The sequence below is a fragment of the Salmo salar genome, unplaced genomic scaffold, assembly GCF_905237065.1.
Source record: "Salmo salar unplaced genomic scaffold, Ssal_v3.1, whole genome shotgun sequence".
NCBI lineage: Eukaryota > Metazoa > Chordata > Actinopteri > Salmoniformes > Salmonidae > Salmo > Salmo salar.
Genome location: NW_025549536.1, coordinates 67,471 through 82,500, shown reverse-complemented (window position 1 = coordinate 82,500; position 15,030 = coordinate 67,471). Strand labels below are relative to the sequence as shown.

The 15,030-nt window shown below is 49.8% G+C and overlaps 1 protein-coding gene across 1 annotated transcript in view; it reads right to left on the bottom strand.

Annotated features, from left to right (window-relative positions):
* The window catches only part of LOC106595994 (low-density lipoprotein receptor-related protein 6), a 98,764-nt gene that overhangs the window by 39,717 nt on the left and 44,017 nt on the right, over positions 1 to 15,030 (bottom strand). Inside the window, 3 exon segments of the mRNA XM_045713399.1 lie at positions 2,327 to 2,553; positions 5,606 to 5,895; positions 9,320 to 9,536. Coding sequence (XP_045569355.1) covers positions 2,327 to 2,553; positions 5,606 to 5,895; positions 9,320 to 9,536 — 734 coding nt within the window.

Below are 15,030 nucleotides of genomic sequence, written 5' to 3'. Positions count from 1 at the left end.
ACTAAAACACAGATTAGACTGAATCTCTGTCCAGTACATAAACCTAGAACGATACATTTACTGTAGGGACTAAAACACAGATTAGACTGAATCTCTGTCCAGTACATAAACCTAGAACGATACATTTACTGTAGGGACTAAAACACAGATTAGACTGAATCTCTGTCCAGTACATAAACCTAGAACGATACATTTACTGTAGGGACTAAAACACAGATTAGACTGAATCTCTGTCCAGTACATAAACCTAGAAACGATACATTTACTGTAGGGACTAAAACACAGATTAGACTGAATCTCTGTCCAGTACATAAACCTAGAACGATACATTTACTGTAGGGACTAAAACACAGATTAGACTGAATCTCTGTCCAGTACATAAACCTAGAACGATACATTTACTGTAGGGACTAAAACACAGATTAGACTGAATCTCATTCACAACACTCGTTATCCAATCAGAGAGCTCCGCTGCCCCCCAGGTTCGAAGCCTCTATCGAGTGGGCATCCTATGGTCCCCCCTTTGGCGTAGGACTCTTCCCATGAATCTTAGCTCATTACCTAGCAACCGTATAGGTCATATAGTCTTCTTCGCTCTAAAACTTGGGTCAGATTAAGTCAACATTTAGTCGAGAAATCTGTAATTAAATTTGTACGTTTCGCAGAGGAGGTCTTAGTCAAACAATTTGCCGTCCGGCCGAGGAGTTTGGAGCAGTATCTCCGACCTTTCATCACGTACACAGAAACCTGTCCATCACTAGCTAGCTGTTAGCCTGAACCAGTCATTACATTAGCTTGCTAGCTAGCTGTTAGCCTGAACCAGTCATTACATTAGCTTGCTAGCTAGCTGTTAGCCTGAACCAGTCTTCATATTCCCATTACATTAGCTTGCTAGCTAGCTGTTAGCCTGAACCAGTCTTCATATTCCCATTACATTAGCTTCCTAGCTAGCTGTTAGCCTGGACCAGTCTTCATATTCCCATTACATTAGCTTGCTAGCTAGCTGTTAGCCTGAACCAGTCTTCATATTCCCATTACATTAGCTTGCTAGCTAGTTGTTAGCCTGAACCAGTCTTCATATTCCGATTACATTAGCTTACTAGCTAGCTGTTAGCCTGGACCAGTCTTCATATTCCCATTACATTAGCTTGCTAGCTAGCTGTTAGCCTGAACCAGTCTTCATATTCCCATTACATTAGCTTGCTAGCTAGCTGTTAGCCTGAACCAGTCTTCATATTCCCATTACATTAGCTTGCTAGCTAGCTGTTAGCCTGAACTAGTCTCTTCATATTCCCATTACATTAGCTTGCTAGCTAGCTGTTAGCCTGAACTAGTCTCTTCATATTCCCATTACATTAGCTTGCTAGCTAGCTGTTAGCCTGAACCAGTCTTCATATTCCCATTACATTAGCTTGCTAGCTAGCTGTTAGCCTGAACCAGTCTCTTCATATTCCTATTACATTAGCTTGCTAGCTAGCTGTTAGCCTGAACCAGTCTCTTCATATTCCGATTACATTAGCTTACTAGCTAGCTGTTAGCCTGGACCAGTCTTCATATTCCCATTACATTAGCTTGCTAGCTAGCTGTTAGCCTGAACTAGTCTCTTCATATTCCCATTACATTAGCTTGCTAGCTAGCTGTTAGCCTGAACCAGTCTTCATATTCCCATTACATTAGCTTGCTAGCTAGCTGTTAGCCTGAACCAGTCTCTTCATATTCCTATTACATTAGCTTGCTAGCTAGCTGTTAGCCTGAACCAGTCATTACATTCCCATTACATTAGCTTGCTAGCTAGCTGTTAGCCTGTACCAGTCTTCATATTCCCATTAGCTTGCTAGCTAGCTGTTAGCCTGAACCAGTCATTACATTCCCATTACATTAGCTTGCTAGCTAGCTGTTAGCCTGTACCAGTCTTCATATTCCCATTAGCTTGCTAGCTAGCTGTTAGCCTGAACCAGGCATTACATTCCCATTACATTAGCTTGCTAGCTAGCTGTTAGCCTGTACCAGTCTTCATATTCCCATTAGCTTGCTAGCTAGCTGTTAGCCTGAACCAGGCATTACATTCCCATTACATTAGCTTGCTAGCTAGCTGTTAGCCTGTACCAGTCTTCATATTCCCATTAGCTTGCTAGCTAGCTGTTAGCCTGAACCAGTCATTACATTCCCATTACATTAGCTTGCTAGCTAGCTGTTAGCCTGAACCAGTCATTACATTAGCTTGCTAGCTAGCTGTTAGCCTGTACCAGTCTTCATATTCCCATTACATTAGCTTGCTTGCTACCTGTTAGCCTGAACACTTCAGCAGGGTGGGTCCAGTACCTACCCTTCAGCAGGGTCCAGTGCCAGGGCTCGAGGGCTGTCCAGATCTTTCCAGACTAGGACCTGTCTGTGTTGTCCATCCAGCTTGGCCACCTCGATACGATTGGTCCCCGTGTCCGCCCAGTACAGATTCTTCCCCAGCCAGTCCACCGCCATGCCTTCTGGGTAGTCCAGGCCAAACTCCACCACGTGTTCTAGAGCGCTGCCGTTCATAAACGCACGACTGATTGTCTGGAGAGGAAGAGGAGAGGAGAGGAGAGGAGAGGAGAGGAGAGGAGAGGAGAGGAGAGGAGAGGAGAGGAGAGGAGAGGAGAGGAGAGGAGAGGAGAGGAGAGGAGAGGAGAGGAAGAGAGGAGAGAGGAAGAGAGGAGAGAGGAAGAGGGGAGATAGGAAGAGGGGAGATAGGAAGAGAGGAGAGAGGAAGAGAGGAGAGGAGGGGAGATAGGAAGAGGGGAGAGAGGAGAGGAGAGGAGAGGAGAGGAGAGGAGAGGAGAGGAGAGGAGAGGAGAGGAGAGGAGAGGAGAGGAGAGGAGAGGAGAGGAGGAGAGGAGAGGAGGAGAGGAGAGGAAGAGAGGAGAGAGGAAGAGGGGAGATAGGAAGAGGAGAGGAGAGCCAGAGAGAAAAGCCAGAGAGAAGAGCCAGAGAGAAGAGCCAGAGAGGAGAGGAGAGGAGAGGAGAGGAGAGGAGAGAGGAAGAGGAGAGAGGAAGAGGGGAGAGGAAGAGGGGAGATAGGAAGAGGGAGAGAGGAGAGGAAGAGGAGAGGAGAGGAGAGGAGAGGAGAGGAGAGGAGAGGAGAGGAGAGGAGAGGAGGAGAGGAGAGGAGAGGAGAGGAGAGGAGAGGAGAGGAGAGGAAGAGAGGAGAGAGGAGAGAGGAAGAGGGGAGATAGGAAGAGGAGAGGAGAGCCAGAGAGAAGAGCCAGAGAGGAGAGGAGAGAGGAGAGGAGAGGAGAGGAGAGGAGAGAGAGAGGAGAGGAGAGGAGAGGAGAGGAGAGGAGAGGAGAGGAGAGGAGAGGAGAGGAGAGGAGAGAGAGGAGAGGGAGAGAGGAAGAGGGGAGAGAGGAAGAGGGGAGAGAGGAAGAGGGAGAGAGGAAGAGGGGAGAGAGGAGAGGAAGAGGAGAGGAGAGGAGAGGAGAGGAGAGGAGAGGAGAGGAGAGGAGAGGAGAGGAGAGGAGAGGAGAGGAGAGGAGAGGAGGAGAGGAGAGGAGAGGAGAGGAGAGGAGAGGAGAGGAGAGGAGAGGAGGAGAGAGGAAGAGGGGAGATAGGAAGAGGGGAGATAGGAAGAGGAGAGGAGAGGAGAGGAGAGGAGAGGAGAGGAGAGGAGAGGAGAGGAGAGGAGAGGAGAGCCAGAGAGAAGAGCCAGAGAGAAGAGCCAGAGAGGAGAGGAGAGGAGAGAGAGGAGAGGAGAGGAGAGGAGAGGAGAGGAGAGGAGAGGAGAGGAGAGGAGAGGAGAGGAGAGGAGAGAGAGGAAGAGGGGTTACTATTGGCTTCATTTGAGGAATGATGAAGTGGACAAAACAGGCATAACATTAACAATCATTATATATGTCACATCCACAACTACTCTGCTATCAACACCAAACCCTGAGAGATACAGAGCATCTCTAAGAAACAGTCACAGACATATGATGTTCTCAACCTCCAGACATCAAATGATTCCTATACTGGAGGAGGAGGAGGAGGAGGGGGGAGGGGAGGAGGTGGGAGGGGGGGAGGAGAGAGGAGGGGAGGAGGTGGGGGGGGGGAGGAGGGGGGGAGGAGGAGGAGGGAGGAGGTGGGGGGAGGGAGAGGGAGGAGGAGGAGGGGGAGGAGAGAGGAGGGAGGAGGAGGAGGGAGGAGGTGGGGGGTACGAAGAAAGACCTCTTATACCTCAGAGCCTGGTGAAGACTCACAGCTCATTTAAACAGCAGCCAGGCAGAGAGGAGAGAGGAGAGGCAGAGAGGAGAGGAGAGGCAGAGAGGAGAGGCAGAGAGGAGAGGCAGAAAGGAGAGGCAGAAAGGAGAGGAGAGGAGAGGAGAGGCAGAGAGGAGAGGCAGAGAGGAGAGGCAGAGAGGAGAGGCAGAGAGGAGAGGCAGAGAGGAGAGGCAGAGAGGAGAGGCAGAGAGGAGAGGAGAGGGAGTCTGGGACGGTAGAAATGCTGTTTGTTAATAATTTACACCTGATTATGTAACTCCTCCCCCCTCCCTCCCTCAACCAATCATTAGACACAACGTCATAACAATCTGTTGGACCATACAAAAAACTCCTCCTGGGCTTTATCAGCCTGCTACCCTCAACTGATGGGCTGAAGGTAACCTGGGCTTTATCAGCCTGCTACATCAACTGATGGGCTGAAGGTAACCTAGGCTTTATCAGCCTGCTACCCTCAACTGATGGGCTGAAGGTAACCTAGGCTTTATCAGCCTGCTACCCTCAACTGATGGGCTGAAGGTAACCTGGGCTTTATCAGCCTGCTGCATCAACTGATGGGCTGAAGGTAACCTAGGCTTTATCAGCCTGCTACCATCAACTGATGGGCTGAAGGTAACCTGGGCTTTATCAGCCTGCTACATCAACTGATGGGCTGAAGGTAACCTGGGCTTTATCAGCCTGCTACCCTCAACTGATGGGCTGAAGGTAACCTGGGCTTTATCATTTGTGTTTTACTGTGTGTGTGTTAATTTATTTCATCCATCTCCTCACCCCTCCACCCCCTCCCCTCCTCCATCTCCTCACCCCCCCTCCTCCCCCCTCCTAGACAGCTAGAGACAGAGAGAGACAGAGAGAGACAGAGAGAGAGAGACAGAGAGAGACAGAGAGAGACAGAGAGAGACAGAGAGAGCGAGAGAGAGAGAGAGACAGAGAGAGAGAGAGACAGAGAGAGAGAGAGCAGAGAGAGAGAGAGACAGAGAGAGAGAGAGACAGAGAGAGAGAGAGACAGAGAGAGAGAGAGACAGAGAGAGAGAGACAGAGAGAGAGAGAACAGAGAGAGAGAGAACAGAGAGAGAGAGAGACAGAGAGAGAGAGAGACAGAGAGAGAGAGAGAGAGAGAGAGAGAGAGAGAGAGAGAACAGAGAGAGAGAGAGAGAGAGAGAGAGAGAGAGACAGAGAGAGAGAGAGAGAGAGAGAGAGAGAGAGAGACAGAGAGAGAGAGAGAGACAGAGAGAGAGAGAGAGACAGAGAGAGAGAGAGACAGAGAGAGAGAGAGACAGAGAGAGACAGAGAGAGAGAGAGACAGAGAGAGAGAGAGACAGAGAGAGAGAGAGAGAGACAGAGAGAGAGAGAGAGAGAGAGAGAACCTCCTCACCTTCAATGTGATGTCTGTCCAGTAGATGCGGTTGTCTGTGATGTCGAAGTCGAGTGCGGACGCCTCTTTAACCCCGGTCAGCGGGATGGCCACGTTGTTGTTGTTAGTTTCCAAGGAGATGCGTCTGATGTCTGTGTGGCGGGAGAACAGGAGAAAGGCTTCTGGGACGATGCAGGTGGACAGGTCGGCTATCAGCTCCAGCCCAATGGGACAGGCGCACTGGACGCCCACTGGCTTATACAGGCAGAGGTGGCTGCACCCACCATTAGACTCCGCACACAGGTTGGTACCTGGGGAGGGGGGGGAGAGAGGAGGAGAGAGAGAGGCAGTAGGAGGGGACGGAAGGGGAGGAGAGAGAAAGAGAGGAGGAGAGAGAGGGGGAGAGAGGAGGAGAGATAGAGAGGAGAAGGGGAGGCAGTAGGAGGGGACAGGAGAGAGAAGGGGAGGAAGTAGGAGGGAACAGGAGGAGAGGGGGAGAGAGGAGGAGAGAAGGGGAGGAGAGAGAGAAGGGGAGGCAGTAGGAGGGGAGGGGAGGAGAGAGAGAGGAGAGGCAGTAGGAGGGGAGGCAGTAGGAGGGAACAGGAGGAGAGAGAGAGGGGGAGGCAGTAGCAGGGAAGGGGAGGATAAAAAGTTAATTCTTGTTGGGGTGTAGGGGGCAGTGTTTTCACGGCCGAATGAAAAACGTACCCAAATTAAACTGGTTACTACTAGAATATGCATATTATTAGTAGATTTGGATAGAAAACACTCTGACGTTTCTAAAACTGTTTGAATGGTGTCTGTGAGTATAACAGAACTCATATGGCAGGCAAAAACCTGAGAAAAATCCAACCAGGAAGTGGAAAGTCAGAATTGTAGTTCTTCTTTTGATTCTCTATCGAAACTACAGTTTCTGTGGGGTCACGTTGCACTTCCTAAGGCTTCCATTGGCTGTCAACAGCCTTCAGAAAGTTCTATCAGCATTCTCCTGTCACTGGGCAGAGAATAGGAGCTCAGTCACTGAGTGGACTGCCTGGCGACAAAAGGGATTGGATATGCGCGGTCCCGAGAGCGCGCCGTTCCTTCTTTTTCTTCTTAAATGAATACGCTATTGTCCGGGTTGGAATATTATCGCAATTTTACGTTAAAAATACCATAAAGATTGATTTTAAACAGCGTTTGACATGCTTCTAAGAACGGTAATGGAACATTTAGACTTTTCGTCTCTGGTTCCGTGCTCGCGCGTTATGCCTTTTGATAGTGCTCTGAAGGCACGAACAAAACGGAGGTATTTGGACATAAATTATTAGATTATTTCGAACAAAAACAACATTTCTTGTGGAAGTAGCAGTCCTGGGAGTGCATTCTGACGAAGATCAGCAAAGGTAAGAGAATATTTGTAATACTAATTCTGAGTTTAGGTTGCGCCGAACTTGGCGGGTGTCTGTATAGGTCGCTGTGATGGCTGAGCTCTGTACTCAGAATATTGAAAAATATGCTTTCTCCGTAAAGCTATTTTAAAATCTGACACAGCGGTTGCATCCAGGAGTAGTATATCTATAATTCTTTAAATAATTGTTATATATTTTGTCAACGTTTATGATGAGTATTTTTGTAAATTGATGTGCACATTCACCGGAGGTTTTGGTGGGAATACATTTTCTGAACATCACGCGCCAATGTAAAATGCTGTTTCTGGATATAAATATTAACTTTATCGAACAAAACATACATGTATTGTGTAACATAATGTCCTAGGAGTGTCATCTGATGAAGATCGTCAAAGGTTAGTGCTTCATTTAGCTGTGTTTTGGGTTTTATTGACACATGTCCTCGCTTGGAAAATGGCTGTGTGATTATTTGTGTCTATGTACTCTCCTAACATAATCTAATGTTTTGCTTTCACTGTAAAGCCTTTTTGAAATCGGACAATGTGGTTACATCAAGGAGACGTGTATCTTTAAAATGGTGTAAAATAGTCGTATGTTTGAGAAAGTTGAATTATGACATTTTGTTGTTTTGAATTTGCCGCCCTGATATTTCACTGGCTGGTAGCGTCCCACGTAGCCCTGAGAAGATAATCACCATCTCAGGAGCAGCAGAGATGAGATGAGGGGAGCAGCAGAGATGAGGGGAGCAGCAGAGATGAGATGAGGGGAGCAGCAGAGATGAGATGAGGGGAGCAGCAGAGATGAGATGAGAGGAGCAGCAGAAATGAGGGGAGCAGCAGAGATGAGGGGAGCAGCAGAGATGAGGGGAGCAGCAGAGATGAGGGGAGCAGCAGAGATGAGATGAGGGGAGCAGCAGAGATGAGATGAGAGGAGCAGCAGAAATGAGGGGAGCAGCAGAGATGAGGGGAGCAGCAGAGATGAGATGAGGGGAGCAGCAGAGATGAGATGAGGGGAGCAGCAGAGATGAGATGAGGGGAGCAGCAGAGATGAGATGAGGGGAGCAGCAGAGATGAGATGAGGGGAGCAGCAGAGATGAGATGAGGGGAGCAGCAGAGATGAGATGAGAGGAGCAGCAGAGATGAGATGAGAGGAGCAGCAGAGATGAGATGAGAGGAGCAGCAGAGATGAGGGGAGCAGGCGTGACAGTCTGCCCGACGACCAAAACTAACAGCAAATGCATCCATCAAGTTTGTAAAGTGACCAGCTGGACGTAGTTACTGTCTGCTATCAAAATGGGACCAGCTGGACGTAGTTACTGTCTGCTATCAATATGGGACCAGCTGGACGTAGTTACTGTCTGCTATCAATATGGGACCAGCTGGACGTAGTTACTGTCTGCTATCAATATGGGACCAGCTGGACGTAGTTACTGTCTGCTATCAATATGGGACCAGCTGGACGTAGTTACTGTCTGCTATCAATATGGGACCAGCTGGACGTAGTTACTGTCTGCTATCAATATGGACCAGAAACCTGACGTTTAACTACTAATAATTAACCTGTTAGGGGATAGGGTGCCATTTAGGACTCGTAGGGAAATGTTCTTAACCTGTTGGGGAATAGGGGGCAGTATTTCCCAGACAGGTTAATCTGTCTTTACAGTTATGACGTCTTCCCGTGTGTGTGTGTGTGTGTGTGTGTGTGTGTGTGGACGTAGTGCCTTCATCTCCAAACGATAAAACAGATATGTATGAAACAAAATGGTGGAGTAGAGAGCCCGACGTAAAACTGTAGCTTCACTGTCCAAATACATAGAGTGGAGTTTAGGTAGCGCTGAGCACCGTGAGGTCAGGGTTCAGAGGGTCAGGGTTCAGGGTTCAGGCTGTTACACCTACCGAAGGTCTTGTGTACATATGTAGCTTTGAACCCCGTGAGGTCAGGGTTCAGAGGTCAGGGTTCAGGCTGTTACACCTACCGAAGGTCTTGTGTACATATGTAGCTTTGAACCCCGTGAGGTCAGGGTTCAGAGGTCAGGGTTCAGAGGTCAGGGGTCAGGCTGTGTTACCTACCAAAGGTCTTGTGTACATATGTAGCTTTGAGCCCCGTGAGGTCCGGGTTCAGAGGTCAGGGTTCAGGGGTCAGGGGTCAGGCTGCGTTACCTACCAAAGGTCTTGTGTACATATGTAGCATTGAGTCCCGTGAGGTCAGGGTTCAGGGGTCAGGCTGTGTTACCTACCAAAGGTCTTGTGTACATATGTAGCTTTGAGCCCCATCAGGTCAGGGTTCAGGGGGTCAGGGTTCAGAGGTCAGGGGTCAGGTTCAGGGTTCAGGCTGTTACACCTACCGAAGGTCTTGTGTACATATGTAGCTTTGAGCCCCATCAGGTCCGGTAGCTGGTCTATGATGAACTCTCTCTCTGTCGTGTGTTTGTGAACCCTCTCGATGCTGCGTCTCTGCCAGTCGGTCCAATAGACGTAGTCGCCCAGCAGAGTGAAGCCAAAGATGTGAGGAAGCATATCTTCTACCAGGATCCTCCTGCCTGAACCGTCCATACACATCACCTGGGGGAGAGAAGGGGAGAGAGGGGGAGAGAAGGGGAGAGAGAGACAGAGAAGAGGAGAGAGAGAAGAGAAAGAGAAAGAGAAAGAGAGAGAGAGAGAGAGAAAGAGAGAGAAAGAGAAAGAGAAAGAGAGAGAGAGAGAAAGAGAGAAAGAGAGAGAAAGAGAAAGAGAAAGAGAAAGAGAGAGAGAGAGAGAGAGAGAGAGAGAGAGAGAGAGAGAGAGAGAGAGAGAGAGACAGAGAGAGAGAGGGGAGAGAGAGAGAGAGAGAGAGAGAGGAGAGAGAGAGAGAGAGAGAGAGAGAAGACGAGAGAGAGACAGAGAGAAGAGGAGAGAGAGAGAGAGAGAGAGGGGAGAGAGAGAGAGAGAGAAGGGGAGAGAGAGAGAATCAGAGGATAAACCCAGTGAACACCTTGAAGACCAAGCCAATAAGTTCAGGTAGGAGCTCAGAGACCCCCCAGGCCCCCGACCGAAGAGACCCCCCCAGGCCCCCGACCGAAGAGACCCCCCCAGGCCCCCGACCGAAGAGACCCCCCCAGGCCTCCGGCCGAAGAGACCCCCCAGGCCCCCGACCGAAGAGACCCCCCCAGGCCCCCGACCGAAGAGACCCCCCAGGCCCCCGACCGAAGAGACCCCCCAGGCCCCGACCGAAGAGACCCCCCCAGGCCCCGACCGAAGAGACCCCCCAGGCCTCCGGCCGAAGAGACCCCCCAGACCCCCAGCCGAAGAGACCCCCCCAGACCCCCAGCCGAAGAGACCCCCCAGACCCCAGCCGAAGAGACCCCCCTGGGGAACAGAAGGTGGAGTCTCAGACAGACAGACAGACAGACAGACAGACAGACAGACAGACAGACAGACAGACAGACAGACAGACAGACAGACAGACAGACAGACAGACAGAAAGTCCAGACCTCATGCAGACAGACAGACTGGAGGAACAGAAGTCCAGACCTCAGAAATACAGCCCCGGTGAGGCAGCATCCCAAATGACACCATTTCCCTTCATAGTGCAGCACTTCTGACAAGGGTCCATCAGCATGCAGCCATATTGCTCAGTGAGGGAGTCCTTATCATGTTTAACACTAGTATTGTTCAGTGAGTCCTTATCATGTTTAACACTAGTATTGTTCACAGTGAGTCCTTATCATGTTTAACACTAGTATTGTTCAGTGAGGGAGTCCTTATCATGTTTAACACTAGTATTGTTCAGTGAGTCCTTATCATGTTTAACACTAGTATTGTTCAGTGAGTGAGTCCTTATCATGTTTAACACTAGTATTGTTCAGTGAGGGAGTCCTTATCATGTTTAACACTAGTATTGCTCAGTGAGGGAGTCCTTATCATGTTTAACACTAGTATTGTTCAGTGAGTGAGTCCTTATCATGTTTATTAACACTAGTATTGTTCAGTGAGGGAGTCCTTATCATGTTTAACACTAGTATTGTTCAGTGAGTGAGTCCTTATCATGTTTAACACTAGTATTGCTCAGTGAGGGAGTCCTTATCATGTTTAACACCAGTATTGTTCACAGTGAGGGAGTCCTTATCATGTTTAACACTAGTATTGTTCACAGTGAGGGAGTCCTTATCATGTTTAACACTAGTATTGTTCAGTGAGTGAGTCCTTATCATGTTTAACACTAGTATTGTTCAGTGAGGGAGTCCTTATCATGTTTAACACTAGTATTGCTCAGTGAGGGAGTCCTTATCATGTTTAACACTAGTATTGTTCAGGGAGTCCTTATCATGTTTAACACTAGTATTGCTCAGTGAGTCCTTATCATGTTTAACACTAGTATTGCTCAGTGAGGGAGTCCTTATCATGTTTAACACTAGTATTGTTCAGTGAGTGAGTCCTTATCATGTTTAACACTAGTATTGCTCAGTGAGGGAGTCCTTATCATGTTTAACACTAGTATTGTTCACAGTGAGTCCTTATCATGTTTAACACTAGTATTGCTCAGTGAGGGAGTCCTTATCATGTTTAACACTAGTATTGTTCAGTGAGTGAGTCCTTATCATGTTTAACACTAGTATTGTTCAGTGAGTCCTTATCATGTTTAACACTAGTATTGTTCAGTGAGGGAGTCCTTATCATGTTTAACGCTAGTATTGTTCGGTCGACGCGGGCACGCGCCTGAGTCTCACAGTACTGTAACCAGCCACTACCCAAACGCGCTACTTTGTTTCAGCCAGAGCCTGCAAAGCCACGATTCAGCTTTTTGCCGCCTTCTGAGAGCCCATGTGAGCCGTAGGAAGTGTCACGTTATAGCAGAGATCCTTTGTAATGGATAGAGATGGCAAAGAAGTTCAAGAAATGGTCAGACAGGGTACTTCCTGTACAGAATCTTCTCAGGTTTTGGCCTGCCATAGGAGTTCTGTTATACTCACAGACACCATTCAAACAGTTTTAGAAACTTTAGGGTGTTTTCTATCCAAAGCCAATAATTATATGCATATTCTAGTTACTGGGCAGGAGTAGTAACCAGATTAAATCGGGTACGTTTTTATCCAGCCGTGTCAATAATGCCCCCTAGCCCTAACAGGCTAAATGACTAAAATGTAAAAAATGGAATGAATACTTCCCCCCCCAGCAGGATAATGCCACAAGGCTTGGATTGTCCCCAGGAACGGTTTCACCAACATGCCAGTGAATTCAGCGTACCTGCCAGTGACCTGCCCAGTCACCTGATCTCAACCCAAATGGATCACCTGTGGGATGAGATGGAACGAGCTTGTTCGGGAGTAGAGATCCACTACGGGCCAACTTGACAACCGTGGGAAGCATCGGAGTCGACGTGGGCCAGCGTTTCCCTGGTGGAACGCTTTCTAATTGGTGTTTCCTGATGTGTTGTCCAATCAAGTCTCCTTTCTCAGTGAGGTGGGACGGTGATTTTTCAAAATGGGAATCAAATTGGTCCCCACAAGGATAGTAAAACAAACGTGTGTGTGCGCGTGTCCACGGTGGGTTGTGTGTTTCACATTCTGGGGCGATTCTAAAAAGAGGGGGGGAACCGCAGCTGGAGTGGAAGCAGCAAAATCGGAAACCAGATGTGGCTCTGGCCCGCAAAAATCTTGTTCTAGATCAAAACATCGTTTTGGAGGAGACCCAGAACCCAAGCTATAACCCACCAACCAACCCAGCAGAACCCAGAACCCAGGCTACCACCACCAACCAACCCAGCAGAACCCAGGCTACCACCACCAACCAACCCAGCAGAACCCAGCAGAACCCAGGCTACCACCACCAACCAACCAACCCAGCAGAACCCAGAGCCCAGGCTATAACCCACCAACCAACCCAGCAGAACCCAGAACCCAGGCTATATCCCACCAACCAACCCAGCAGAACCCAGAGCCCAGGCTATAACCCACCAACCAACCCAGCAGAACCCAGAGCCCAGGCTACCACCACCCAACCAACCCAGAACCCAGGCTACCACCACCAACCAACCCAGCAGAACCCAGGCTACCACCACCAACCAACCCAGCAGAACCCAGAACCCAGGCTACCACCACCAACCAACCCAGCAGACCCTACCAAACTCTCTGGTAGGGCCCCCTCTCTCTGGTAGGGCCCCCCACCCCTCACCCAGTCTTTCCCACACTGCCCCACTGAGCTACGGGGGGGGGGGGCAATTGGGTTCAGATTAAAAGCAACAAACCCTAAGCTTATGTATTGGAACATATCGCACCATGATAATATGCTGTGTGAGGATGCCAACTGTAGAGAACAAAGGGTTGCTTTGAGACTAGTCATTTCCATATGGAAGTTCGAGACCCCATGGAGGGAAATTGGGTAGGACTCACATCGACCCCCACTCCCCTCCCTGCATTACATCTGTACCCATCACCACATGGCGCGAAAGACTCTAACTTCCCACAGTGGCTCAACTGTCAGCACCACGAAAAGTCAAGGAATTTTACGATCGGGTTTCTGGAGGTACCCCAAACTTTAAAACGTGGTACCAGGGGGGGATTACAGCTGGGTCATGGTGTAGACTAGTCCTCATAGGAGGACCTCACTGCTGCTCTGGGCTGAGGTACTGATCCAGCTGGGTCATGGTGGAGACTAGTCCTCATAGGAGGACCTCACTGCTGCTCTGGGCTGAGGTACTGATCCAGCTGGGTCATGGTGTAGACTAGTCCTCATAGGAGGACCTCACTGCTGCTCTGGGCTGAGGTACTGATCCAGCTGGGTCATGGTGGAGACTAGTCCTCATAGGAGGACCTCACTGCTGCTCTGGGCTGATGAGGTACTGATCCAGCTGGGTCATGGTGTAGACTAGTCCTCATAGGAGGACCTCACTGCTGCTCTGGGCTCTGGGCTGATGAGGTACTGATCCAGCTGGGTCATGGTGTAGACTAGTCCTCATAGGAGGACCTCACTGCTGCTCTGGGCTCTGGGCTGATGAGGTACTGATCCAGCTGGGTCATGGTGGAGACTAGTCCTCATAGGAGGACCTCACTGCTGCTCTGGGCTCTGGGCTGATGAGGTACTGATCCAGCTGGGTCATGGTGTAGACTAGTCCTCATAGGAGGACCTCACTGCTGCTCTGGGCTCTGGGCTGATGAGGTACTGATCCAGCTGGGTCATGGTGTAGACTAGTCCTCATAGGAGGACCTCACTGCTGCTCTGGGCTCTGGGCTGATGAGGTACTGATCCAGCTGGGTCATGGTGTAGACTAGTCCTCATAGGAGGACCTCACTGCTGCTCTGGGCTCTGGGCTGATGAGGTACTGATCCAGCTGGGTCATGGTGTAGACTAGTCCTCATAGGAGGACCTCACTGCTGCTCTGGGCTGAGGTACTGATTACAGCTGGGTCATGGTGGAGACTAGTCCTCATAGGAGGACCTCACTGCTGCTCTGGGCTGAGGTACTGATCACAGCTGGGTCATGGTGTAGACTAGTCCTCATAGGAGGACCTCACTGCTGCTCTGGGCTGAGGTACTGATCACAGCTGGGTCATGGTGGAGACTAGTCCTCATAGGAGGACCTCACTGCTGCTCTGGGCTGAGGTACTGATCACAGCTGGGTCATGGTGGAGACTAGTCCTCATAGGAGGACCTCACTGCTGCTCTGGGCTCTGGGCTGAGGTACTGATCCAGCTGGGTCATGGTGGAGACTAGTCCTCATAGGAGGACCTCACTGCTGCTCTGGGCTGATGAGGTACTGATCCAGCTGGGTCATGGTGGAGACTAGTCCTCATAGGAGGATCTCACTGCTGCTCTGGGCTGAGGTACTGATCACAGCTGGGTCATGGTGGAGACTAGTCCTCATAGGAGGATCTCACTGCTGCTCTGGGCTGAGGTACTGATCACAGCTGGGTCATGGTGGAGACTAGTCCTCATAGGAGGACCTCACTGCTGCTCTGGGCTGAGGTACTGATCCAGCTGGGTCATGGTGTAGACTAGTCCTCATAGGAGGATCTCACTGCTGCTCTGGGCTCTGGGCTGATGAGGTACTGATCCAGCTGGGCCATGATGTAGACTAGTCC